Source organism: Ochotona curzoniae, unplaced genomic scaffold, assembly GCF_017591425.1.
Source record: "Ochotona curzoniae isolate NIBS_2020 unplaced genomic scaffold, NIBS_Ocur_1.0 scaffold_4505, whole genome shotgun sequence".
NCBI lineage: Eukaryota > Metazoa > Chordata > Mammalia > Lagomorpha > Ochotonidae > Ochotona > Ochotona curzoniae.
This window is the reverse complement of record NW_024467118.1, coordinates 37,812,094-37,838,117: the sequence shown is the minus strand read 5'-3', so window position 1 is coordinate 37,838,117 and position 26,024 is coordinate 37,812,094. Positions and strand designations below refer to the sequence as shown.

The 26,024-nt window shown below is 39.4% G+C and overlaps 1 protein-coding gene across 2 annotated transcripts; it reads left to right on the top strand.

The window, feature by feature from the left end:
• The first annotated feature begins 509 nt into the window (after positions 1-509).
• On the top strand, positions 510-24,089 carry AADAT (aminoadipate aminotransferase). 2 transcript variants are annotated; one of them, XM_040965988.1, is made up of 13 exons: positions 510-807; positions 1,679-1,847; positions 3,541-3,673; positions 6,075-6,149; positions 8,558-8,767; positions 10,816-10,881; positions 11,905-11,987; positions 12,441-12,537; positions 13,407-13,468; positions 14,138-14,202; positions 18,162-18,268; positions 22,022-22,123; positions 23,002-24,089. In XM_040965988.1, the coding sequence occupies exons 1-13, from the start codon at positions 741-743 to the stop codon at positions 23,041-23,043; spliced, it is 1,278 nt and encodes a 425-aa protein (XP_040821922.1). In that variant the 5' UTR covers positions 510-740; the 3' UTR covers positions 23,044-24,089. The 2 variants fall into 2 exon arrangements, with proteins under 2 accessions (XP_040821922.1, XP_040821923.1); XM_040965989.1 differs by having other exon boundaries at positions 558-819.
• The last annotated feature ends 1,935 nt before the right edge of the window (positions 24,090-26,024 follow it).

The following is a 26,024-nucleotide window of genomic DNA, read 5'->3' as shown; positions in this document are numbered from 1 at the left end:
ACTCATCAGACCTTGCAGGAAGTGGTGTGGGAATTCTTCTGCAGCGCCTCGGTCACTTCTATGTTAATCCCTACAATTTTATTAAGGAAAGATGAAACAATGGCCCAGCGATGAATGGGTCTCAGCTTGTAAAATGTTCAGTCTGCATCGCCACAGGTGAGGTTCCCAGATAGGACAGCGCCAGGCTTTGAGCCGTTTAGGGAGCTGCTGTAACGGACCAAAAAGACCGCCAGATGGTACTCGAGGATCGGGATTGGGTGAGTTTCCGGGCGCCTCCAGCAGCTCCCCTGCAAAATCTCACACCAGCGCCAGAGTCAATCTGGACGCTATGTTGTGGCTACTCGCGGAACAAGGTCAAAACCGTGTTGGACTAAGAGTTAATCCAGGCACTAACCCAAAACTGCTAGTTCCGCGAGGCCAGCCCTCACTCCCTTGCCCTGCGCAACTAGGGCGATGACCCGGGACGAGATGGGCGGAACTCGCGGCCATAGGCCGAGCGCTGGGTGGGAAGGGGCGCAGCGAATTGGCGTCTAGTTGAGCGACCGCTAGGACTCTTCCTCCGCAGGCCAACTTTGCGGCTCCAGGCCAATTTAATAGCAGAGTACTGTGCGGAAACTACAGGGAGCAGCTGTGGCAGCGTTGCTGGAGTGAGAACTGATACACAGGACTTTGACCCAGGAACTCTGTTTTCCATTCGTACACAACTCAAGCCGGAGCTCGCTGCTTTGCTGTCCCCAGGCATGAATTACGCACGGTTTCTCACGGCCACGAGCTTGGCCAGAAGGCCTTCTCCCATCAGAGTCATGGGTGAGACGCAGGGCCAGCAGGGATGGGACTTTGCTCACTAAGCGCTCTAGGCAAACAGAAGGGACCTAGGCAGTCCCTGCAGCCTTGGGCTCACATTGTGCTTGCTGCAGCGCTGGGCCGGCTCTAGTGTTTCTGTGCCAGGTGGAACTGGAGCTGCAGTGAGGGAGGGACAGGTGCTGGGGAGTGCGTGGGAAGCACTGTTGTCAAATAGGTTCTTCCTTGAAAGCTGGGTGCAGATGTGTGGGGGGTCAGGAGGACCAGGACAATGGTAGCATAAGGGGTGAGGCTTCACAGGCAGGGCAGAGCTACTCAGAGGCTGTTCTTGAGGCACTTCCCTGCTTCCCGCGGTTACTCCTCAATCATCCCCCTTAAGTCCATACACCAGAGTGGCAGGTCAAGACGTATTCTGCATTTATTTTAGACTAGTATCATTATTCTCTTTGGGGCTCCTGTATCGAAATAGAGTAAGTGGTCAATTTGGAAACTACAGGAATTTGTTTCCTACAGTTCTGGAAGTTGGGAAGCCCCAGGTCAAGGAGCAAGCACACCCCATGCCTGGTGGGCCCATGTTCCATACAGGTGGAGCTTCATAGCTGTGTCCCCTTGTGGCAAAGGGGACACATGGAGTCACAGGGCAGGATGGCACATGCGTACTCTCGGCCCTCTTAAGGATATTAGTCCCACTCCTGAAGGCAGAGCCCACCTCAAGCCCCACCGCTTCAGCTTCTCACACTAGGCATTAGGTTTCAAGATGTGGGTTTGGGGGACACCAACAGACAGTAGCACTGTTCATCATATCGATCATTGAACTTTCTATGTAGTGTTTGTCCGTGTTTATTAAATTCTCAAAGAACTTCTTTATTAATTGCAGCTGAAATATTGGGCAGGGCACCAAAATCACTCATCTCCTTGGCTCCTGGATACCCAAATCCAAGTGTGTTCCCCTTCAAGAGTGCTGTTATCACTGCAGAAGATGGAATCACCATCCGATTTGAAGAAGAGACGATGAACAGAGCACTTCAGTATTCTCAAAGTGCTGGGTAGGTTCTCGATAGAAAAGCTTCTTGGGCTATTTTCATGAACAACAGTCAGACATACTGATAAGGTGACTTAGAGCTCTTTCATCTGGTGTCCAATGATTAGAAAGGTTTGAAGAGAGAGTTTTCAAGGAATGTTTAAAAGCAAAAAAGATACAGGGTAACACTGTGGTACAGTGGTTGAGTACTCCGCTAGGACCTGGGCACCCCGAGTCAGAGTGCTGCTTCAACTCCCTGCTGCCCTGCTGCCAGTCCAGCCGCCTGCCCATGCATCCTGGGAGACAACCAGTGAGGGCCCAAGTACTCCAGTGCCTGCCACCCAGCTGGGGGACCCAGATGGCGTTTGGGGCTCCTGGATTCAGCCTGGTCCAGCCCTGGTTATTGTAGGCCTTTGGGGAGTAGACCAGCAGATAGAAGATTCCTTTCTTTCCCTCCCACTCTTTCTTTTCTTTCTTATCTCTCTGTGTTTCAGGTAGATAGAAAATGATAAACAATTTTAAAAGGGATATTAATTGGCTGAAGCTCCCCAGTGACTGCTTATTCATCTTGTATAACTGAGTGAAAGATAGCTTCTGGAAGGAAGTGCTATTTAAGCTGAATTTAAAAAATGAGGAGTCAGTGAGGTACAGAAGCTTTTTAGAAGGAAGGACACAGGAAGCAGCAATTTCATGTTGCTGATCAATTTTCTACCAACTTCACACAATTTTTAAGTAGACACATATGCAAATGCATTGCTCTCATAAACTCAGCTGTCTTTAATTATTTCAAGGTAAGCAGAAATACATATCTTAAAACCTTAGTTACCAAGTCTTTGAATGGTAAATATTTCTTGAGGGCAAATAAATTATAGTTAACTTAAATCTATTTTGTATGACTGAAAAACACATTGAGATAATATATAGACACATGAATTATAGGCAAGAAATACATGCTTGGCTTTTCTTTCTATGCTACAAAGAACTTTATTGCGCCTGAACTCTAGGTAGCCTACAGCATTCTGAAGCAGAACAAAGAATCAATTAAGCAGTGATTCTCTAGCGTAAAGCAAGACTTGAAGCTTTGAAATAAGACATAGATTCAACCCTCTGCTCATTGATTAAATGATTGACAATGTGAATTTCCTCATCTCCAAATCAATTGTTACCTTTTTTTTGTTAATTTTTATTTTTCATTGTGCAGTTGCTTAGGCTCAGGGATTTATGTTATCTTTAACTGGGAATATTGGAGTAGATGTTTGGCCTAGTGATTGAGACACCTGTGTCCCATAACAGAGTGCTCAGGTTGGAGTCCTGGCTCTATACCTGATTGTGGGTGCCTGCAGACGGGCCCCCTGCACAGCAGGGCACAGCTCCAGTGGTTCAGTCCCTGCTTTACACAGGGAGACCTAGTTGGAGTTTTCCTGGGCTCCTGGCTTCACCTGACCCAGGCCCACTCATTGCCAGTTTTTGGGAAATAGAACAACAGCAGATTGGGAGTTCTCTCTCTTTCCCCTCCCTTGTGGGTGTGTTCCTCTTTGTGTATCTCTGCCTCTCAGATAGATAATAATAATTTAATTGGGAATATTAATACTGAAAGTATTTGAGGCCTTTTAAATCACATATTTAAAATGCTTGTCATAAAACTATCATTTATTTTATGTCTACCATTACTGGGATTTTTTACTACTAAAAGATTAAAAGTACATTTTATGCTTTAGAATTCCAGAACTTCTGTCCTGGCTAAAACAACTGCAAGTTAAATTACATAATCCTCCCACCCTCAACTACCCACCCGATCGGGGACAGATGGACATCTGTGTCACATCTGGCTGCCAGGATGGGCTTTGCAAGGTAAGAGTGAAAGGACAAGGCAATCTATAGGAAGAATAAAATGTGTGTGTTTCACTGCAGCACCTAGAATTACAAGCAGGGAGTCTGAAGATGAAGAGGAAGCAAGATTCTTTGTATTCATTCCACACCTGGACTAAAATATGACTTTCTTTCTGTTTTTTAATGAAAATATGAAAGCCAATCTCATTTCCACAAATGAATTTTAATTAAATTACTAGAGAATGATAGATTCTATTCTTAAAAATATTTTTAAAGATTTTCCAAAACTGAAAAAAATCCTTTTTTCCCCCATTATTAGGAAAAGTAAAATGGTTGGGTCTTTGCTTGAAGGAAATCATTTGTGATTATATGGACTGGTTTTTTCAGTCTTATTTCAAGTTTATTTTATAAGTCACAACAGCAGTGATATCAAAGAGGGAAGACAGCATAAATAACCAAATGCATCAATAATTCAATCAATATGACATGCTTATTACAGAGCCTTAACAGGAACGTAGTCATTATTTTTTCTGGCACAGATGTTCTTTCAGGATTCTGTGTTTCTATCAGCGTCTATTAAACAATGCCCTCATGATAAAACAGCTACCTCTTTTAATTTAGGGCATTTGACATTTACATAGCACTATCCCACATAGACAATTTATGGATAGGTTTTGTTTGATCTGTTGAAAATGCTCTTGCACTGCGGTGATTTCTTTCTCCCCAGATATACTACAAAGCCTGAGTCAGAAGAAACTGTTGTAATATGCCAAAAGTTCATTTTAATAAATCCATAAATTGAACATTATGGATCAAATTGGGGAACAAAAACCAATCTATCCCAATTGATTACAGTGCTCCTGTTTGTCGTAAGATGCAGGTTGTTAAAGTGATAGAAAGTGAGGCCTTAAATGGGAATTGTGATGATCAGAAGGGGAAAGAGGAGTATTTTGTGCCAGATAATAGACAACTGTGATTTACACTGGAAACGTTTATTGTATGTGTCTAATGTCCTTAAAATGTCCTGACTTGTCTAACCTGGTTGTCCTTGACCCTGAGTATCTATGACACTTTCAGCCGCTGTGTCCTCTCTAAACATTCTCCTCTGGCTATCTCTGCACCCGGTGGTCTCTTTTCCAGCCTTCTCTTGCCTGTTTGAAGTACTCTCCACTACTTGAACACCAAGCCACAGTCCTTGACCATCACTCCAGGATCTACCCATGCCTTGGTACATCCATTCACATACTGGTGATCTCTAAATGCTAGTAAATGCCAAGCTCCTTCCACATCAGGTTGTCCTGCTTTCTGAAACCATTATTATTTCAAAGGTACCTAAGCCAAAATGGCTCCTTCGTCATCTCACTCAGATATGGAAAACCTGTTTCCGGTATTTCAGTGAAGGGCACCATTGCCATCACCTATAGTTCCACAATTAGAAATCTAGGAGCCACTTCTAAGACTTCTTCTTCCTCACTAACACATGGTCCATGATCATGTTCTGCTGGGTTTTATTTCCTGTACATCCCCAGCTATTCTGCTTAATTCCACTACAACACTTACTACTACCTTCAGCTGTCTTAAAACTGAAGCAATAATTTCCCAAACAATCCTAAAAATTTCCCAGACTCTTCATAGGATGAATGCCAGATTGATTCCTTTAAAATGCATGTCTGATCACATGACTCTTCTCTCCCTATCCTTTATTAAAATTACTACTCAGCTTTATTGACTGAAATGCCTAACATGGGGGACTTTCAGCCCACAGCTTTCCAGTCTCATTTAATCTCCACTTTGCACTCCCTTAGATCCCAAATCTTTTTTCCAGCTGCTCAAAATGTACCTGTTGCCTCCCCTGACACTAGCTCATCACTCACTCAAGGAAGCCTTTTCTGAACTTCCTGACTGCCCAGTGCCTCCTGCGATGAACTGTTGGAACTTTAAACCTCTGTACTTAATCACACTCTCTACCGCTCATACTAATATTCTTGCTTGGGTAATTATTTGATCAGTTGCTAACTTTCCCAGTGGACTGGTAGCTCCAAGAGAGTGAGGACCACAGTATTTTGCACAGTACCTTGATATTAAGTATCACAGAGGATATTTAATATATTTTCAAAGAAGCAATAAAACATTAAATGAATTTTAGGAGCCACAACAGTTATTTTCATGCTCTCCTGACTCTAGAGACTGGCAGACAATGACTTGAAAGTTGAATCCAGCATTTTTGTAATTTTCTGAGTAAATGAAGTTGTGTTGGGGCTCGGCGATGCCCATGTGTGCATGTATTGTCAGTGACTACTGTCTCACTATAGAAGCAGAGACTTGATGTCTCTACTCCAGAAAGCCTTCAACCCAGGCTTCCAAAGGGGGTTCTGAGAATGGAAATTGTATTGTCCCACCTAACCCACGCTTTTTTTCTTAGGCATTTGAAATGATCATTAACCCTGGGGATAATATTCTCGTGAATGAACCTGTTTATTCAGGAACACTTCAAGCTGTAAGTACATGCTACTTCAAATAATACCACTCTCACTATAAGGAAAGAAGAAAATATTGCCCCTATAGAAGCATCTGTCCACTGAAAAATAAAGTGGCTTCTCTCAAGTATGAAACAAAATCTTAAATGATATATATTTAAAATATAGTAAATATTCCATCTTCTTTATGCTTTTTCTTTAAGAGGCAAAAACACAAAGGGGAAAATAGACATAAAACCCCCATTCACTAGTTACCTCCTTAGATGTCTACAACCTAAACAGGTAAGGCTGAAGCAGGAAGCCAGGAACGCAACCCTGTTCTCCCATGGGAGTGGGACACAACAACTTGAACCATGACCAGAGGTACATGAAACTTGGTAGCCCACTCAGGACAAGAATCCAGCACTCGGGCCCAGGGCAGTGTGGCCTAGTGACTAAAGTCCTCGCCTTGAACACACCAGGATCCCTTATGGGCACTGGTTCTACTCCTGGCAGCTCCACTTCCCATCCAGCTCCCTGCTTGTGGCCTGGGAAAGCAGTCAAGGATGGCTCAAAGCCTTGAAAAGTTGCACCCATGCAGCACAGACTGTTGCAGTCACTGGGGGAGTGCATCATCAGATGGAAGATCTTCCTCTCTGTATCTCCTCCTCTCTGTATATCTGACTTTGCAATAAAAATAAATAAATCTTAAAGAAAAAAAAATCCAGGCACTCAGTAAGGAAAATGGATACTAACTAGACAGGGTTGACCACCAATTGTTTTTGAAATCTCAAGTTTAAGTCAAGAGAATAGTAGTATGCAGAATGAGAAATCTGATATCCTAGTGTGCTGTGCACTGATCGTAACACACCAGTGGCAATCAGATTTCTTTGGAGCTCTCTGCTTTAGGACACAAGTGTTCACAAGTGAGCACATTCAGAGAAATGTGAGCAGAATGAACAGAAATGGAAACTGCGGCGCACGATGAATGGTTTAGGGATTGCAGTTAAAAAGATTTAACAGACACAGAATTTCTCTCAAGTATATAAAAGTCACATGACAGATGATTAAGATTTATTTGTCCCATGTCCTTAAGTTGATGGAACTTAAAAAGTAGAACTTGGGGAAAAATGACTGTGACCTGAGGTAAGGTCTTTGTAACCTTCAGTCTCCCTGACTAACAGGGGACATGAAATGCTGAACTTCACCACACAAGCTCAGAGTTCACAGTTTATAAACCAGAGCCAATTATCTCAATAAAGGTAATTCCATTCAAAGGACTAGATCCGCTGTGGAACAAAGGACCCCAACGTCTCAGTAGCTGCCTGCTGCAGAGCTTCCTGTCTTTTTCTCTACATGCCACCACAAGACCATGTGGCTCCATGGCATCTTCACTTGCAACCCTAGGTCACAGAAGGAGAATTACCAGGAAACACTACCCATCTCACAGCAGAGGGAAAAGAGGCACAGAGAGCCAGATACAAGCTGGATTTTAAAATTCTGCTCTGAAAAAAACTCCTACATCTGGAAATATGAGAGTTCTTTTCACAGTTCTTCACGCAGAGTAAGAATACATAGACACACCCAATGTAAGGGGATAGGAGGGCAGTGTGAGGAATGTCAGAAACAGCTGACACTTGGGCATCCCCATCAAATATCTGGTGCCTAGTTCTAGTCCCAGCTACTCCTGATCCAGCTTCATGCTGTGCACCTAAGAAACAGCTGATGATGGCCCAGGTACTTGGGTTTATGTTATCTATGTAAGAGACATGGTTCCTGGAACCTAGTTTCAGGCAATCAAAACCTAGCTGTTGTTGGTATTTAATCAATGGATAAAAGATCTCTATGTTTCTGTCACTCTACCTTTAAGACAAATTAATTAACTTTTAATAAATGGGGCAAGAAAGTATAGTCCTTTTTTTTCTGAAATCTATTTGTATAATTGAATGTCAGTTAAGGAGCAGGTAATGGGTTCATCTGCTGGTTGACTCCCCTATATATCCCCAATAACCAGTTCTGGGCCAAGACAAAGCCAGGAACCAGAAGCCAGAAGGTTCCTCCAGGTCTCCCATATGAACGGCAAGGGCCCAAGCACCTGAGTGATGTTCTACTGCTTTTCCCAGGCGATTAGCAGGAATCTGTGTGGGAACTGGAGCTAAGAGAGCACAACTGGCATCCATATGGGATGCTAGCATTACAAGCAACTGCTTTGTCTGCTATGCCACCATGCCCATCCTAGAACAGGAATTATTTTTGAACAATCATGGAAACCACACCAGAAAAACCACAGAGTGAAAATCAACAACTTTGTGCTCTGGGATTTAGCTGTGAGATTAGCTTTCTAGGTTTCAGGGGATCAGCAGTAATCACTTACTTAGTATTAAACCAAAACCTAATGACACTTATACATGCTCTTGCCTAATTCTGACTTTCCTTCTGTGCTCAACAGCTGCTACCCCTGGGGTGCAACATTATTAATGTTGCCAGTGATGAATATGGGATGATTCCAGCCTCCCTCAAAGAAATCCTTTCCCAATGGAAACCAGAAGATGCAAAGAATCCTAAGAAGAACACTCCCAAGTTGCTTTACACTGTCCCAAATGGCAACAACCCTACTGGAAACTCATTAACAGGCGAACGCAAAAAGGAAATCTATGAGGTATTTGCAAGAAATGGGTGAAATGGTTATGTTGCTGCTACTTACCGGTCACTTGGAAGAACACTTGGCAAATTCCCTTACTTATTATTTCCAAGGAAGATAATTTTGAATAACTGGAAGTCATGAATGCCAAGGACCAATAAATTAGGATGCAATAAGTTACTATTTTCTTTTGTTAAATATGCATGCTCTCTCTTTTCTCTCAATTGGTGTTTTAGTATAAAAGAATAATTATTTTTGTCCTGATGTCAAATGTTATGAAATTATTTAATATATGACCTCATTTGATTTTTATTGTTTTATTTTTGAGTTGTTTACTTGGCTCTCAGGTTCCTACAGTTTGTCATTTCAGGTTACTAAGAACTGTCTAAAATAAGAAGCTATTCCTCTGTTTTGTATATTTTCTTTTAAGTATATAAAGAGCTTAACTTTTAGCTACAAATATTTTTAAGCATCAAGAATTTATTGAGCTATACAGAAATCTTTGAAAACTAAGAGAAATTTGACTTTTGTGGAGTCTCCTTAATGCACCTGACAGTTCTCCATAACATTTTACTCCAAAGAGCTCTTTAGAATAAGTCCAAAAACAATGTTAAAGGGAAAATTTTAATCCTATGCAGTTGAATCAAAGAGAACTTTTCAGCAGTTTCTTGTGCTTAGAAAATATAAATTTCAAGATAACTCTCCTATTGTTAGATATGGCTGGTTTGGAGTTCTCTTCCCTACTCCATTACACACTTCGCCAAGAAGTCTCATCCTGTTCCTTGCTCAGTCCCATTCTGTGGATGACGACTCCCATCCTGTCCCATGTTCTTCCTGGAACTCCAGGCTTAAGTATCCAACTGTCTACTAGACACCTCTGATGTGATGTCAAATAGGCATTCAGACTCAATGTGGCCAAACTACAACTCCTGATCTTCCCAAGCATCTTATCCACAGCCATTCCCATGTTTCATCCCCACAACTAACATGACCATGAACTGCTACCCCCAATCTTCTTCCTTTCTCTCCTTCCCCCATTCAGTCTATCCTGTACAACCCACCACTGAGTTTATCTGAACCCATCCATTTTTCTCTGCTACCATAACAACTCCACCTTCCAACTTCCTTTCCCACTAACAATACAGAACCTCTACAAGAACTTCCTCCTGGCATGCAGTCGATTTCACACCTGGGCTCCCACCAGTCATTCTTCACATAACAGCCAAGAATGACCCTATCCCACTGCATGTCACAACCTCAGCTCTGACAGGATTCTGTCTTTTACATTCTTTGACATTAAAAAGAATTTACAAATGTTGTAATTCTTCTGGCTGTGGCCATGCTGGCCTCTTATTCTTTATGTCTGCCAAGCTTTTTGCTCCCACCTTTGTTCTCACTTATCCTTCAGTGCAGAATCTTCCTTGATACTTGTACAGCTGACTCCCTGAGCTCCTGTCAGAAAGGACTGCTCAATGGTTAACCAAAGTAACTATCCTGTTTCTGTCTCAAATTGACCAATATAGTTCTCTGCTAAGCATATAAACAACCCTCTCCATCTAATATATTTGTTGTTTGTTTATTTGAAAAGTAGACAGAGTTACAGAGATCCCTTATCTGCTGGATCACTGCCCCAAATGCCCACAACACCCAGGATTGGGCCAGGGCAAATCCAGGAACCAGGAACTCAGCTCAAGTGCTGCAAAGGTGGCAGGGACACAACTACTAAAGCCATTACCTCCTGCCTGCCAGGGTGTGCATGCACAGAAAGCTGAAATTCCAAGCAGAACCTAGAGTTTGATACAGGCTGCAGCATCCCAAGCAGCAATTTAGTCACCAAATCAAATGCCCACCCCTAATGGTACTTTTGTTTATTATCCTTATTCTCTGTTCTTTCCCACAAGAATGAGGTTTCCATTAGAACAAGAATCTTAATAGTGCCTTTTTCATGTCTTTACCCCGACTTCTGCAACAATAGGCATTCAGTAGTTTCTTAAATGAATAAATACATAAAATTCCAAATAATTTTGGAAATCCTTTAAAGTAAATACACTACCTTAATCTTTTAGCTTGGAAGAAAATATGACTTTCTCATAATAGAAGATGATCCTTACTATTTTCTCCAGTTTAACAAGGTAAGTAATGAGGTGGGCATGTTTCACTATTAGAACATAAGTTGTTTTAACTTGCTTTACTGTGTTTGATAATGGATTTAGCTGCTAAATTGAGCTAATCCAATTTGGCATTGAAATTAAATGTAATATATTTCAACTGCAAGAACCTTAGTCTTCCAGGTTTGTCATACAGTTAGTACTTTTCATTTCTGATAATATGTTCCTCTTTCCAAAAATCACTTACATTGGAAGTAGTAGCTCGTTGTCTGTGCCGTGCATCTGGGTAAGTGGAGCTAGACTGGTACTCTTCAACCACAGATCCTGAGTTGGGCTCCTCTGGATGTCAACTTCACTCTCTCGATAGGGACTGACTTAGAATGATGGCTGAGAAGAATAAATGTGCAAGACAGAAAGAGCTGTGTTCAATCAGTGATGTCTGTTATGGACACAGACAGTAGGCAACAGTTATGACACCTCTGTAATGTCCTAGCTCTTACCTGAAGTGCAATGCGAATTTAGATTCATTCTCCCCATATACATAGACTGCTTGTCATGATGACTGTTTTCTAATAGACACAGGAGTGGTACAGACCACCAGTGCTGGAGTCACCCAAATCCAATAAAATTCTCCATTTGTTCACACTGCTACAGGGAATATATTCTGAGATTTCCTTCCTTCCTCTCCCAATCCCTGATTTAAGTCTACTGAAAAGAGAAATTCTCTGCTTTTCTATAGTTTGCAAAACATTATTCTGCCAATCTATTACACTCCAGGATAAGCCCTTTTCCTATTTTTACCTGTAAACACAGCTATCAATATTTCATGCTGACTAAATTTCTCTATCCCCATTTTTTCATTTTTCTATTAGGTGTAGAGATCTGAATTCTTTCTCTTTACAACTCTAAATGCTACTGACTCTCTTACTGTTGTTCTTAACCTTTGCCTCTAAATCTGTTAATCCTGGTTTTCCACTGTTGGGACAAGGAAGACCTGTTTGAGGATTCCCTAATCCCAAACCAACACTTTTATTTTATTTTTTTAAGCCCTGGGCACCAACGTTTCTATCCATGGATGTTGACGGGCGCGTCATCAGAGCCGATTCTTTCTCAAAAGTCCTCTCCTCTGGGTAAGGTCCATATAGCTAAACTGAAACATATCTAAGTAGACTCTGCCTCAATATCCAATCCCAAAAAATTCTTTTCATGTAAATTGTTTTTCATCCTCTTGCCTGAAAATGCCAGTTTGATTATTAATATGAATATAGACCTTTTCTTTAGTCATCTCCCTAGCCAAAGATGCTTGGCCACTCATCTAAACGTAGGGACTGATCAAGGTTGTGGTGTCACACATGAAGAAGCACATCTGGAAGCTCTTGATCAGACTTGCATTATATTTTTAAACTACACATACACTTACATTTATGGTTGAAGTGGTTGTACCAGAATGTTTCAGCTTCCTAGATCTGTTTGTCCCCAGGCCACCACACTCTTCCTAAGGAAATCAATCAGATGATATGTATCAGTTATTAATATGGCATTAGTAATGTTCCTTTTTTCTTTGTGTGTGTGTGTGTGTGTAGATTGAGAGTGGGGTTTATAACTGGCCCCAAGCCCTTGATAGAAAGAGTTGTTTTACACACCCAAGTGTCATCATTGCACACCAGCACTTTTACACAGGTAAGTGCAGTTTAGTAAATAGACATTTTTTTAAAAAAAATCTGAATAAAAAGTAGAGTTTGGCATAAAACATTCTTCCTCTCCTTCTCCTTTCTTCTCTCTCCTTCCCTCCCTGTCCCCCTCCACCTCCCTCTACCTTGCCTTCTTTATCCTGCTTCTCCTACTGCTGACTGTCTCTCTCCTGCTCTGTTTTACAAACAAAATTCAAATAAATAATCTTTTTAATTAAAAGCCATACAAGATTCAGTATTAATAGAAATGTTTGTGTCACTTAAGACATTAGTTTGGCACATAAAAGTAAGCACATATATCTGCATGCTTTTAAAGTTCGGAACTTTTTCAGGTTTTTTTATATACATTACCAACAAAACTTCATTATCTGTAACTTCTAGAACTTCTATTTTTAAAGAGTAAATCTCCAAATGCACTCCCTGTGTTTATCCATATACCATATATATTTAGAGAAGATGGATAGTCTGGTAGTTAACAACGTTTATCTGCTTTGAAAGTTTGACTTTGAATCCTGGCTGTATGACCACAAGGAAATTTACCTTTGTGCTCAATTCATCATCAGTAAGACAGAAATAGCCTATAAAGTTAGATTCTTATTAAGGTTAAATTAATCAAAATATAGCCAGTGGATTATAGTAGGGCCTGACACTTAACAAGTACTATATAAAATAGTTGTTATTCTTACTATTCTGTGATTCTTATCAATTAACACTTATTATAACTCTAACTTACTATAAAAGGCAGGTACAAGTTAGATCTTTTTACTGGCTTACATGTAATGAAGACTAACTTGTTCTTTTGCTTGGCAAAAAATACCTCAGAGGAAAAACCATAACATTTATTATTATTTCTTTTAGCTTATGATATACCAGCTTCTACACCAGTGGGGACAAGATGGTTTCCTAGCTCACATAGACAGGTATTAAAACATTTCTAAATTGTAGACAAAACAGTAATCTAGTAGATAAAGGACAGTGTACCCAGAATACTGATTCATTGTTTTACCTTAAGTATCTAAGACAGACACTAGCAACCATTTGTTAGAAATCAAACATATATGCATTTTATTAGATCTCTACCTGGAAAATCTTGTTAGGAGTACACAAGCTATCTTTTGAAAGCAGAATGCTTCTACATCTAAGGTAATCTGAAATTCCCTACCAGGTTACCATTAACATATTCAGCTGATTTAGAAGGTAAACAATCATACTTACAAACATTTTATTTAATAATAAACTGTAAGGGTCATTACTTTAGAAAATTAAACACAAAAAATAATTCTTGCTACTTTTTTGTTCCATTATTTACTCAGAAACAGATTTTATAAAAAAAAAAAGAAAAAGTAGACTTTGTTCTCTTCATTTTCATTTGTTTAGTTATCCCACAATATTGCTTCTTGGCCTTTTGGCTAAGATCAAGTGTAGTTATCCCACAATAAAGGAGAAAACACAATGGCAAACCAGTTTATCACCACACAGACTTAAAACAGAAATGCTCTGTATTCTTAATCAAGATAGACAGCAAGTTCACACAGCCTGGAGCCCAGTGCCTTTCTGAACACATCCTTTCTGCTGCGTTCTTTTTATAGGGTTGTTCATTTCTATAGGAACCAGAGGGATGCAGCACTGGCAGCTGCAGACAAGTGGCTAAGCGGTGAGTGGACCACACATGCGCCACCCCTGCGAAAGTAGAGGGTACACACGGATTCTTTTTTTTAAGATTTATTGATTTTTATATTGCAAACTCAGATATACAGAGAGGAGGAGAAAAAGAGAGGAATATCTTCCATCCACTGATTCACTGTCCAAGTGGCTACAATGGCCAGAGCTGCACTGATCTGAGCTAGAAGCCAGGAGCTTCTTCTGGGTCTGTACTCCCACACAGGTACAGGGTTCCAAGGCTTTGGGCTACCCTCTACTGCTTTTCCAGGTCATGAGCAGGGAGCTAGATGGGAAGTAGGGCCACCAGGACACGAACCAATACCCATATGGGACCCCAGTGCGTGCAAGACAAGGATTTTAGCCACAAGGCTACTGTACCAGGCCCAGCACATAGATTCTTTTTTTTTTTAAAGATTTATTTTATTTTTTTATTACAAAGTCAGATATACAGAGAGGAGGAGAGACAGAGAGGAAGATCTTCCATCCGATGATTCACTCCCCAAGTGACTGCAACGGCCGGTACTGCGCCAATCCGAAGCCGGGAACCAGGAACCTCCTCCAGTTCTCCCATGTGGGTGCAGGGTCCCAAGGCTTTGGGCCATCCTCCACTGCTTTCCCAAGCCACAAGCAGGGAGCTGGATGGGAAGTGGAGCTGCTGGGACTAGGACCGGCGCCGATATGGGATCCCAGCCTGTTCAAGGCAAGGACTTTAGCCACTAGGCCACGCCGCCGGGCCTAGCACATAGATTCTTAACCACCCTGGTGGAAGCAGAGCAACAGTTCAAGGATATTTTTCCCAGGAAATGTTATCCTCTCAGTGATCATGCAAGTGACTCTCTATAAATGCTGGCACAGGGTAACCTGTCTCTACTCACCTGCTGCCTAGAATTTGTGATTTAAAAGAAAAATCCAAAAATCAAACAGCAATAACTTATTAAAATAAATAATGTCTTAAACATTCAAAAATGTTTGCATCATTTCAGAATTTGCCACAGATAGAAGAGAAAATATCAAACAACATATTCCATTTCTAGTTAAGCGATATAAATATAGGGGCTTCAAAAAGTTAAAAAAATGGAATTAAAAGATAAATGTATTTTGATACAACAACTTTTTGGAAGTCCATAAATTTTTTCAAAATATGTGATTTCCATAAAGTTTTTGAAAATTTTTCAGAGATATTATCTTAGGAGAGCTTTCAACACATTTTCTTCTAATTGTTAATATCACTTAATTTTTCAATGTTATCTTTTCCTAATATTGCAAAGTTTACATTTTTTGAAGATTTATTTATTTTACTTGAAAGGCACAGCTCCAGAGAGAGGAAGGAGGAAAGGAGAGATGCAGAAAGAGCTTTCCTCTGTTGGTTCAGTCCCCAAAAAAGGCCACGATGACCAGAGCTGGAACCATCTGCAGCCAAATTCCAGGAGCTTCTTCCATGTCTCCCACATGTGTAGCAGGAACCCAAACACTTAGGCCCATTTTCCACTATTTTTCCCGGCCATTAGCAGGGAGGTGGATTGGAAGTGGAGTGGCTGGGTCTTGAACTGGCACCTATGTAAGATGTTGACAATTATAGGCAGTGACTTTACCTGTAATGCTGCAGCACCAGCCTCTATCTTTATTTTTTTTAATGGAAGTTAGAATAATTAAATGGCTTTAATTATCAGATATTTGAAAAAGTTCTGAAAAAATAGAAATAAAATTTGAGTTTATTTTGGTGCAAAATCCATGAGGGACCTTCAAATATACATGAAAAAGTGCATATTTTTTGAAAAAACTATTTGTGGATTTCAAACTTTTTTTTTGCAACAAAATATACTTACTTTTTATTTCTTCTTTCTATAAAATTTAAACATATGTATTTATTTTTATCGGAAAGATTTACAAACAGGAGAGACAGACAATTCTTCCATCATTTGTTTCACTCCTCAGATGTTCAAAACTGCCAAAGCTGAGCTGATCCAAAGAGCGCGGAGCTTCTTCCAGGTCTCCCACACGGGCGCAGGGTCCCAAGGCTTTGGGCCGTCCTCTACTGCTTTCCCAGGCCACAAGCAGGGAGCTGGATGGATGGAAAGTAGAGCAGCCAGGACTTGAACCAGTGCCCATATGGGGTCCCAGTGCATACAAGGCAAGGATTTAGCTAGGCCCACCCATAAACTTTTTAATACCCTTGTTTATCACTAAAAACATCTTCAGTTTGAATATAGGCATATCAAAGTATCAATTACTTTTGTAATATCCAATTCCCTATAAAATCTTTATAAATTAAGGTTACCCTTTGATTAAAATTCTGCCCTACCACTTTGTATGGTAGAGCTAAAGAAAAAGCTTTCATGCCTGGCACGATAGCTCAATAGCTAAATCCTCATTTTCCATGTGCCAGGATCCCATATGGGCACCAGTTTCTGTCCCAGCAGCCCCACTTCCCATCCAGCTCCCTGCTTGTGGCCTGGGAAAGCAGAAGAGGATGGCCCAAAGCCTTGGGACCCTGCACTTGCATGTGGGAGACCCAGAAGAAGCTCTTGGCTCCAGGCTTCGGATCAGTTCAACTCTCATCATTGCAGCCACTTTGGGAACGAACTAGCAGATGGAAGATCTTTGTCTCTGTCTCTGCTTCTCTCTATAAATCTCCCTTTCCAATAACAACAACAACAAAAACAACTCTTAAAAATTTTCACCAACAGCAAGTTCTTTTGCAACATGATAATGATTAACAACAGTTCTATTTTCTTCTTGATTTTTCTATTATTATACTCAGTGAAACATGAAAGCAAATCTGAAATTCTTAAATTTTAAGCGCTTTTTTCATAATTATATGCTGATTAAAAAAGTAACCCATTGGACATCTGAACTGTTATATACATAACAAAGTTTACTGGGCCCGGCGCGGTGGCACAGTGGTTAAGGTCCTCGCCTTGCACGCCCGGGATCCCATATGGGCGCCGGTTCTAATCCCAGCAGCCCCGCTTCCCTTCCAGCTCCCTGCCTGTGGCCTGGGAAAGCAGTCGAGGACGGCCCAAAGCTTTGGGACCCTGCACCCGCGTAGGAGACCCGGAAGAGGCTCCTGGCTTTGGATCGGCATAGTATTGGCCCGTTGCACTCACTTGGGGAGTGAATCATCGGATGGAAGATCTTCCTCTCTGTCTCTCCTCTCTGTATATCCGCCTTTCCAATAAAAAAATAATAAAAATAAATCTTTAAAAAAAAAGTTTACTGACATATGGTAAAACTCTAGAAATACTTTAAGAATCCTACTTTAAATCTGAAATGGGGTGGGAGTCCGACCTATGAGCATGGCAGAGGGCCTGAGTTTGCTTGTCAGTTTCAGTTCCTGGCTCCATCTCCCTGCTAATGCAGAGCCTGACTCGCCACAACAATAACTCAAGTGATTGCATCCCTCACTCATGTGGGACACCTGGATTCAGTTCCCAGCACCTACTTTGTCCTAGGCCAATCTCAGTCTCTGTAGGAATTTGAGGAGGGAGCCAGTGGATGGCAGAGCTCAGGTGCTCAGCTTTCTTTCTCTCAGCTTTCTTTCTCTCTCTCTCTCTCTCTCTCTCTCTGCTCTCTCTGTCCCTTTCCATGCTGCTCAAACAATGAGTTTTTAATTTTTTAATAAAAGGACTAAACTGAAACATCCCTGTGAATATTTGTCTTAGATAGTATAACTAAGGAAAGAGCAGCATTAGATTTCTTGCTCCCTAAGATTAGCAATTGTAAATATGCTTGGAGGAACAATTCAACTTTCCTCTACATCTCTCACCCCGTTCCCTCAACGCAGACTTTGAAATAAATTCAGAATACAATTTTTCAAGACCCATGAAAATTTTTTGAAGTACTATCACATTTTTGGGAGTGCTAACTTATAATTCCTGCACCTAGGTGATTTTACAATGTACTTGATGTCAGGAATGGTCTAGGAAGATTTTCATTTTCTTTTGTTTGCAGGTTTGGCAGAATGGCATCTTCCCACTGCTGGAATGTTTCTGTGGATTAAAGTTAAGGGCATTTCTGATGTAAAAGAACTGATTGAAGAAAAAGCCATTGAGAAAGAGGTAAAACTGGGACTGATAATTGGAGAGAAGAACCAAAGAAAATTCATATTTATAAAAAGTAACACTTTACTCAACTAAAACTAAAGACATGATTGTTGCTACCTACCACCCAACTTGGAATATTCTAGTATTAAGTTCATTGTCTCATTGTTAAAACTTGAAGTGGATTTTTTGGGTTTCCTAATTCTTTAGCTAGTCTAAATGAATTGAAATACAGCCCTTTTTTTTTTTTTTTTTTTTTTTTGGTAACTGCTGCATAGCTTAGGTTAAGAGCACGCACTGAAGGGGAAAGTCTTGAGTTTGAATCCCAGCTCCATCCTTGTGGCCTGGGGTCAGTCTCCCAGTGCTTCATCTATAAGATAAAGTAAGAAGAATCCCTCTCATTGGAAATCCTTCGATGAGTTAATGAATTAATATGTAGCACACAGACTAAGGCTCAGGAAGTATTTACTATTAGTATTTGAAATGGATGGATGATAATGTACTAATGAACTATTTTAAAATTCTTTTATTATACCTTTAAGCATTCTTCAAATTCCCTGCTATGAGTGTATCTTTTCAATTATTGGGGAAATGTCCTCCATTTCAAATACTAGTGGCTAAAACTTATTAAACATTTATTACTAGTCTTCATACTTTACCAATGTTAACTTATTAAAAATCATAACAACCCTTGGAAAGGTCATTATCTTTCAGACTCATCTGACTTGAGGGTAGAAATCAGGCTGTTTTCATTCTAATCTTAATAACAACACATAGTAGATAATCAATAAAGAATTTCATTTCTCACACTCACAGTTCTATGCAATGAAGTTATTGATGTTTTGCTTTTTTATCAATGCCGTTATCATCAAAATCATTCCGTAAGTCACAATCTATATCTCTGGGCTAACTGGCAGGGGTAAGAATGTAGTCTTCATGTTTTACTACAGATTTTTCAGCCATTGTTTTTTATTCTCTCTGTCCTGCTGCTTCTTCCTTTACCTTTTCTGCATTATTTTGAAGTGTATCCTGCTACTTCAGCCCAGATTTTGGTCAGCTTGTAAGGAGATACTCTTTTTTCTTTTCTTCCTCACATACTGACATTCTTCCACTACATACTGACAGAAATAGTAACTTTCGTTTTCTTGTTCACCAGAATGAAGGGACATATCTTTTGTCTTGAAATCCTTTCAAGAATGTTCCAACTCATTTCCATCAATTCATCTTATGATAGCAACCAGTAATCAATTCATATTATGTCACCACAAATGCTCATTACATGTTTTTGAATACTATGATTAAAATAACAAAAAAGGCTAAAATTATCTTATTTAATACCAGCTGCTATGAAAGATAAAATCCCAAAGTCTCAAAAACTTAATACAATAGATTATCAGGGACCCTGGCTATTTATTATTACATTTTAACCTTCACTGCATTGATCCATGATTGCTACAACAAGGAAACAGTGCTGTGGTTCATTCATGGGAAGGTTTTTATGGACAGAACACAGAATTTGTTCAAGCTGTCATTCATGACAAGAAAGAAGCTAGGTTAAGGAAACGAGTGGGAAGAGCTGGCCTGGGTTGGATTCCCAGCTCTGTCTCTTGATTCTAGCTTCCTAAGAGTGTGAACCAAGGGAGAAAGCATTGCTTTGTTGCTCAGCCTACTACATGGCTGACCTGAATTTGCTTTCCAGCTTCATCCAGCACAGTCCCAACTGTTGCAAGCATTTAGAGTAAACCAGTGAATTGGACAAACTCATCTTCCAGCTCCCAGATCCAGGTGTGTCACTGTGCCCTTCATTACAAAAAAAAAAATGAGATTACATCAACCTAAGAAGCCACAGCACTGCAAATCAAACCTTCAACAAAGTGGAACAGACAACTAACAGAGCAGGAGAAAATAATTGCAATCAATGCACTGATAAACAATTAATATCCAGATTCTATAAAGAGTTCCAGAAACTCAATAACAACAAAACAATGAGTTCAGTTCAATAATGGGCAAAGGACTTGAACAAGCATTTTTCAAAGGATGACATTCAAATGGCTAGCAGACATTTAAAAGAATACTCAGTATCACAAGCCATCAGGCAAATGCAAATGAAAACCACAAGGAGGTTTCACCTCATCTCAGTTAGAATGGCTATCATCCAAAAATCAAAAAAGAAATGACAATGAGGATGTTGTGTGGGAAATCTACCCAAATCTGTTGATGGGAATGTATGGAAATTTCTCAGAAATCTGAAAATAGTTCTACCATGTGACTAATTCTATTTCTAGGAATTTACCCAAAAGAAATTAAAAAACATATCAAAAGCATATCAAAGAGGTAGCTGTACCCCTTTTGTTGCAGTGCAATTCACAATAACTAAAACATGAAATCAACACAGATGTCCATCAATGGATGACTGGTTAAGGAAATGTGATATGTAGACAGATAGACAGACATACACACAGACTACAGAATACTACTCAGCCAAAAAAATGAAATCCTGTCCCTGGCAACAAACAGATGCAACTGGAAACCATTATGCTGTGTGAAATAAGCCTATTCCAAGAAAGAAAAATATCATGTTTCCCTGATTTGCAGTAACTAAACTCTAGCATGTAAACAATAATGTGTATGGGTAAAATGACATTTTGAGATTTGATCATTGCTGACAGCCCTCATCAATATTCCTAAGGAACAGTGTATTTTTCTACCTACTATTTATTAAATTATTTACCTAGTGGAGGGGTAAGCCAATGATTATAAAATAAACTGAGAGTATGTCATTGTAAAAGTAAAAAAAAAAAAAAGGAGAAAGAGTGGGAATGCAAGCAGAAGGGAGAGAGGGCATAGGAAGTATCACTAGGCTTCTAAATCTGTATTTATGAAATACATGAAGTTCAACTTGTGTAAATAATTTTTAGAAATAGTTCTCACCACTCTATCTTACATAATTTCTAACAGTTTTAGTGCTTCACTTTCTGTGTTAGATTTCTTTTTACCGTTTCAATTCTTGGGACACACTAATTCTCTTCCAATCTCAGTGCCTTTCCTCTAAGTATTTTGCTAAAATGTTCATCTCCACTTTTTACCTGGTACCTGTCTTTCAGTTTTCAGCTTCAAAATCATTTTCAACTTTGGCCATTTAAAAATGGTGCTTAATTGTTTGAACTATTACTATTCTAGTTAGATGAAAGTTTGATTTATATTTATGCTTATTTTTGTTTCCTTAATCAGCTGGCTTTACACATTAAACCTAGATTTGGAGTTTTTTTCTCTTCCTGTGCATTAACATATCCAACTTTTAGAAGAGTGTTTTATTCTTCTACTGAGATTTCTTTGACTATTTTTTAAAAAGATTTATTTTTATTGGAAAGGCAGATTTATGGGAAGCAGAGAGACAGAAATATATTCCATCTACTGCCTCACTTGCCAAATGATGTAACAGCCACGCCTGAGCCAATCCAAAGCCAGGAGCCAGGAGCTTCTTCCAGGTGTTCCACACAGGTCCAGGACCCAAGACTTTGGGACATCCTCCACTGCCCTCCCAGGCTAAAAACAGGATGCTAGACAGAAAACAGAACAGGCATGACATAGCCTGGCACCCATATGAGATCCTTGCACGTGGAGACGAAGGATTAGCCAACTGAGCCATTGTGCTGGCCCCTCTTTGAATATTTTTAAATTTAAAATAGCCTTCCTTTCTCTAAGATTAGGTTTGCTGCATTTTTCTAGTTTTTCTTTCATGGTACAGCACTTATTTGCCAACTCCCTTAGGTGTTACTGGTTCCAGGAAATGGTTTCTACTCCAACAGCTCTGCTCCCAGCCCTTACCTGAGAGCTTCCTTCTCCGTAGTTTCCCCAGAACAGATGGATGTGGTGAGTAGTGTATTCTCTTCACAGTGTAACTGGCAATTCTGGTTGGGTGTGATTGCCTACCTCATAAATTAAAACACAGCTTAATGTCTTCTTAGGTCTCTGAAAAACTCATTTAACATTAGCCAATCATCAACTAACATTAAAGATCTCTTTCACTCTGTGACTAGATTGGTACAAACAAGACTAAGTTGGAGTTCAAGTTTGCTGTCTTCATGAATAACTTTCAGAACCTACGGAGCAGTGTTGGCAGGTTATCAATGTATCATGAGAAGAACCTTACTCTTTCTTCATGGAGTTAGGAAAAAGGACAGATTCATGATAGTCATCACTCTGTTTCTCTGAAGAAAATAGTATTGGGGAGGGTAAATCAGTGAAGTCTAGTTTTCATTAACAGAGCAGGATGAAAAGAAGCAAGATGCTAAGAGCTGTGTGTCTGGAAATCCAAACGAGGAACTGACAAATAAATTAAGCCATGACTTTAGCCCTGAAGAAGAGCTTACCCTGGGAGATGCACATATTTGTGTGTCTTTTGTTAACTTGCTTTCTCATGTCATTTAATATGCTTTGCATAAGTTCTCTCTGATGTTATATCTGAGTAGAGTGGGATAGTTAAAAAATGTGGAATGCATATGCAGGTAAGAGGTTATATGAAATTATAATGTGTTTGAATAATATAGACTAAGACTTCTCTAACAGCAAAAGAAATCTGCGTATTTTATTAAATATTGATAGCCTCTTGCCCAGATAAAACCAGTGATATCTTGAGTTTTCATTGCCTTCTCTCAATCTCAGATGGGTATTCTGTTTGAATTTTTAAAGTTATGACATTTACAAAAGAGATCCTAATTTTACCAATTCTTATCTCTTTTCTATCTTAGGCTTTCCAGAGATTAGCCGAACTTATAAAAGAATCTTTATGAAGAAAACTGATCACACTATTTTAGATTTTGTTTTAATTTTTAGATAAATGATCCCTATCTAGGTGGAGGAAATCATCATGTGTGTTAGCCTTACAGGTTGGATCTCATCAAGCATTTCACATCTTTGGTGGTTGAACTAAACAAACTCTAAAGTACTTTCTATGTCAGCTTGTCAAATATATTTATAATCTATTGGTGTGTTTTGATAAATTTTCTACATGTATAAAACTGTATCTTGGATTTTACTGTAAAGAACTTTATACTTGCTTTATAATTTTAAATATCCTTTCACAAATTTTCTTAGAAACTAGCATTTTACACAAAATTATTTTGTAAATTTAAGAAAATGGTTAAGTTAAACATGTATGTAATATTTATCTTTTCTGTTTTTAGGAAAATTAAATAGAGCTTATTTCAAATGTTGTTGTAACTTGACCCTATAAATGATTTTTAGTAAGTTTGCCAAAGCAAACTTACTATACCTCATAAATTTCTTTAAAATAAAATTCTGAAAACAAAGGTACTTAAAGCATCAGAGATATTAATATTAATTAAGCACCCAGTGCTTCTAAAGGTCCCTGGAAATCTAACTTGGATTCCACTTGTGACACCAGTCTTTTCAGAAGAGAAAAAAAAAAAAACCTTAAAGGTAAATTTATTACGGTTTAATCAAGCACAGAAAATAAAGTTTCATGAACTAGATAGTACTTAGGACCAACGACGGTGTAGAGAGGTCCAGGTGGACAGGAAATATCTATACCCAGACAATGAAAGAGACATTCAGAAGCACCCTGATTGGTAATAGTTCAGCATTTGCTTTATTTGGACTTATTTTGGTAGTTTTCAACCTGTGCTTAGCTGAAAGCTGGCCTGCTATCATTGGCCGAAACTCACTGACTTGTCACAAGAATATACTCTCCAGCTACTTTGTAGTTTGTTTACATATTAAGTTAGTTACAGTTCACAATATATGGAAGTAGCCTAGGGCCAAATGTAATATAACAATATCCTTTAATACAGACTTTTTGTTCCTCCAAAAATGCTGTATGACAATTCTTGGTAGTGTGTTGTTAACCAGGGAAGCTCTTTGAGCCTGACAGTCCATGGTTTTTATGGGAGGCGAGTTACACATGCTCACAGTGCCTGCCTACTCTTCCTCAGTTCTGAAATCGCAACACACAGCAAAAGCAGGTGTTCACCAAAAATCACACTGTTAGGATTAACTACAGTTGCTTCAGGGGAGACTGACTCCAAGATCCATCTCTGAATACCCAAATCTATGGATATTTAAGTTTTTTATGTAAAACAGCATAATATTTGTATGTCATCTGTGTATATTTCTTATGTTCTTAAAACCATCTCTAAATTGCTTACAATACCTAATACAGTGTAATTCTACTTAAGTGGAATTGTTTGGGGAATAACGGCCAAGGAAAAAGTCTAGGGATTTGCCAAGATGACATAATTTACGGACATTCACCATTGCATATATTCGTGAGAAAATGAAACAGCCTAGATAACTGTCCACAATAACTTTCATTCAAGTGCTTGAACCTGACCCTGTTCCTTTTACCTATAATTCTTATTCATCCTCCAGGGTTCAGCCAAACTGCTACTTTTTATTTGTTTTACATGTTAATCATCAGTTTATTTATTTATTAATATTTTACATAAAAATACTAATAATTCCCAGGTACCGCTCAACACCTTTCTTTAACATTAATAAATTCTATTAGTCTGTTTGTCACAATGAATAAACCTAACCCAGCACCCCCTATTTTAAAATCCAAGCTCCTATCCCTCTCAGCTGTCCAAGTTGTATTTTTAAAAGGACCTTGCCCAGAGCCCCAGACCAGGTTATGACCTTTGGTTACTGAATCATACAGCACCTGATCTCTTTTCCTCCTTTTGAAGTACTTTCTACAATAAAAAGGATAATCATTCCTCAAAATCCTCTGGGAATTAATCTTAAGCCCTCACCGAGTCCCACTCACTGAAGATACCCAAATCTGTAGAGCTACAAGTATTTGTCTCTTCTACAAGATACTACAGTACTTGTATATAAATTATCTGCATCCTTTTGTATACTTTCAGAAGTCTTTACATTAACTGATAATGCCTAGTACAAATCAACAATAATGAGGAAAAAAGGCTGGATATGTTTCATAAAAACAAAATTTTTTCTCTGAATATTTTCAGTCTAAGGTTGACTGCATCTATGGATATGGCATTCACATGGAAGGTCAAGTATAATTATTTGTGCAATTATGTATTAGTTAATGCTCATCTGTCCCCTTCTCTCACACTCATTTCATGAAGGCAAATGGGTCCTTTTCTTACCCCCCAGTGCATCCTCAGATCCTATCATTGTGCATAGCAGTAAATGCTTGTTGACCTTAAATGGCATACTTTTCATGAGTGTATTTTAGGTTTATGAAGCATATTTCAACAAAGTTGTTTTTACACAGGTTTAGATTGAATGTGAGGTATGAAATAAACACACAATGTTTGTTTGTTTGTTTTAAGGCTTTGGATCTAAGCAATTGGGGGGTTAGAATCCACAGTAACCAAGATGAAGGGCCTGTGAAATTGGTTTGGAGGACAATCAGAGTTTAGTTTTACACATGCTGTTTCTGAAGCATCTACAGGACACCTGTGCTGGACTGTTTCCAATTCAAGATCAGAGAACTCTCTCCTCAGTTATGTATCATGACAAGGCTGAGGAGGACATCTGCCAGAATTCCTTCCCCCAGGGAGTAAACCAGTGAGAAGCCAGAGATTGGAAAAGACAAAACAAGGAAATGCCATTACCCTCTGGAAGTAGCTGTGATCAGAGTGAGGTCTATAGTGGCTTTTAGGTGAGTTTTCCGAGCAAACTGTATGATTTGCTATATGCTGTATCAATCTATATCTGAAAATTGCTTGCTGTTCAGAGCAGCTTCAGTACATGACTGCTGTGGGCTGAGAGAATTGAGACTCCA

Excerpts from the sequence above, each read along its gene's own strand:
- AADAT (XM_040965989.1), top strand. The coding sequence starts at position 741 with ATGAATTACGCACGGTTTCTCACGGCCACGAGCTTGGCCAGAAGGCCT. Across the intron at positions 11,988-12,440 it reads TCAAAAGTCCTCTCCTCTGG|ATTGAGAGTGGGGTTTATAA; the intron begins GTAAGGTCCATA and ends GTGTGTGTGTAG. Across the intron at positions 14,203-18,161 it reads TGCAGACAAGTGGCTAAGCG|GTTTGGCAGAATGGCATCTT; the intron begins GTGAGTGGACCA and ends TTTTGTTTGCAG.